The following is a 1,000-nucleotide window of genomic DNA, read 5'->3' as shown; positions in this document are numbered from 1 at the left end:
CATAAGAAAAGCATTTTAAAGGTCATTCTGCTTTTAAAACGCCATTAGTGATTACAAAAAATCTTATAAATCGCAAGATGCAATTTCTCTCTTTTTTAGAATTGAAAACAATCTAGGTCAAAGATTTTTTTTATGAAAAGGTGTAACTTTAAGGGAAAAAATGATCTCAGGAGGGTGGGATACGGCATTATCAGATTTCTGGGGAATTCAATACATTCCGAATACTTGAATTATTTCGTGCTAGCAAAACCTGTTCGTACTTACACTTTTAACAGAAATACGTCATTCTAAAACAAAGTTTTAATAAGGCAAACCAAGGTCATTCGTTTTCGTTCCTTCCAACCCCACTAAATACACTCCTTTCTCTTTTTCGCTCTTTCTCAGGTCGAACTGCTTCCGCAACTCACTCTTCCTCACCTGCGTCAATCTCCTCAAGTTGGAACACCTCGAGGACGACTTCAAGAATAATATAATGATAGTCAGCGGAAACGAACTCTAAAAACTCTTCAAGTGGCGGACAACTCTCAACAGTGTCGGATCCTGAACGCGACGGAATGGTGCCAAACTTCTTATTATCATCATTTTCTCGTCTTCTCAAGCTGATTGTCATTGTCATGCTTTTTGAATGTCATGGATTGGTTTTTATTTTGCTAGGTTTCGAATTTATTCATTTACATAATTGGTAATAGGTAATATCCTGTCCAAACTGTGTCGGATGTGATTTTTTTTACTCTTGCCATATTGTTAATATCAGTTAATTTCTAAACCAGATTAGTTTACATAAATGAATATTTATCCATTCAGAATTTGGTTTTGGTCCGTAATATAACCCTTCTTTGTCGAATTAAGAAATATTATTAATGTTTTATTGTTTTTCTTCTATCTAAAATCTGCGGACTGACATCAAACTTGTTGGGAACCAAAACTTATTAACAATCATATAACTTTTACATGTTCTAGCTTTGCTTTAAGTAATTCCAAACTGTCAGTTCTCATTTGC

General features: G+C 34.3%; 1 protein-coding gene across 1 annotated transcript in view; it reads left to right on the top strand.

The window, feature by feature from the left end:
- Positions 1–993, top strand: part of LOC119592282 (crustacean hyperglycemic hormone-like) — a 3,071-nt gene extending 2,078 nt beyond the window's left edge. The window contains exon 4 of the mRNA XM_037941114.1: positions 385–993. Within this exon, the coding sequence (XP_037797042.1) occupies positions 385–499 (115 nt within the window). The 3' untranslated portion in view covers positions 500–993. The remainder of the gene's footprint in view (positions 1–384) is intronic.
- The last annotated feature ends 7 nt before the right edge of the window (positions 994–1,000 follow it).

The sequence above is a fragment of the Penaeus monodon genome, chromosome 30 (assembly GCF_015228065.2).
Source record: "Penaeus monodon isolate SGIC_2016 chromosome 30, NSTDA_Pmon_1, whole genome shotgun sequence".
In the NCBI taxonomy this organism is placed as follows: domain Eukaryota; kingdom Metazoa; phylum Arthropoda; class Malacostraca; order Decapoda; family Penaeidae; genus Penaeus; species Penaeus monodon.
This window is presented reverse-complemented; position numbering and strand designations above follow the sequence as displayed.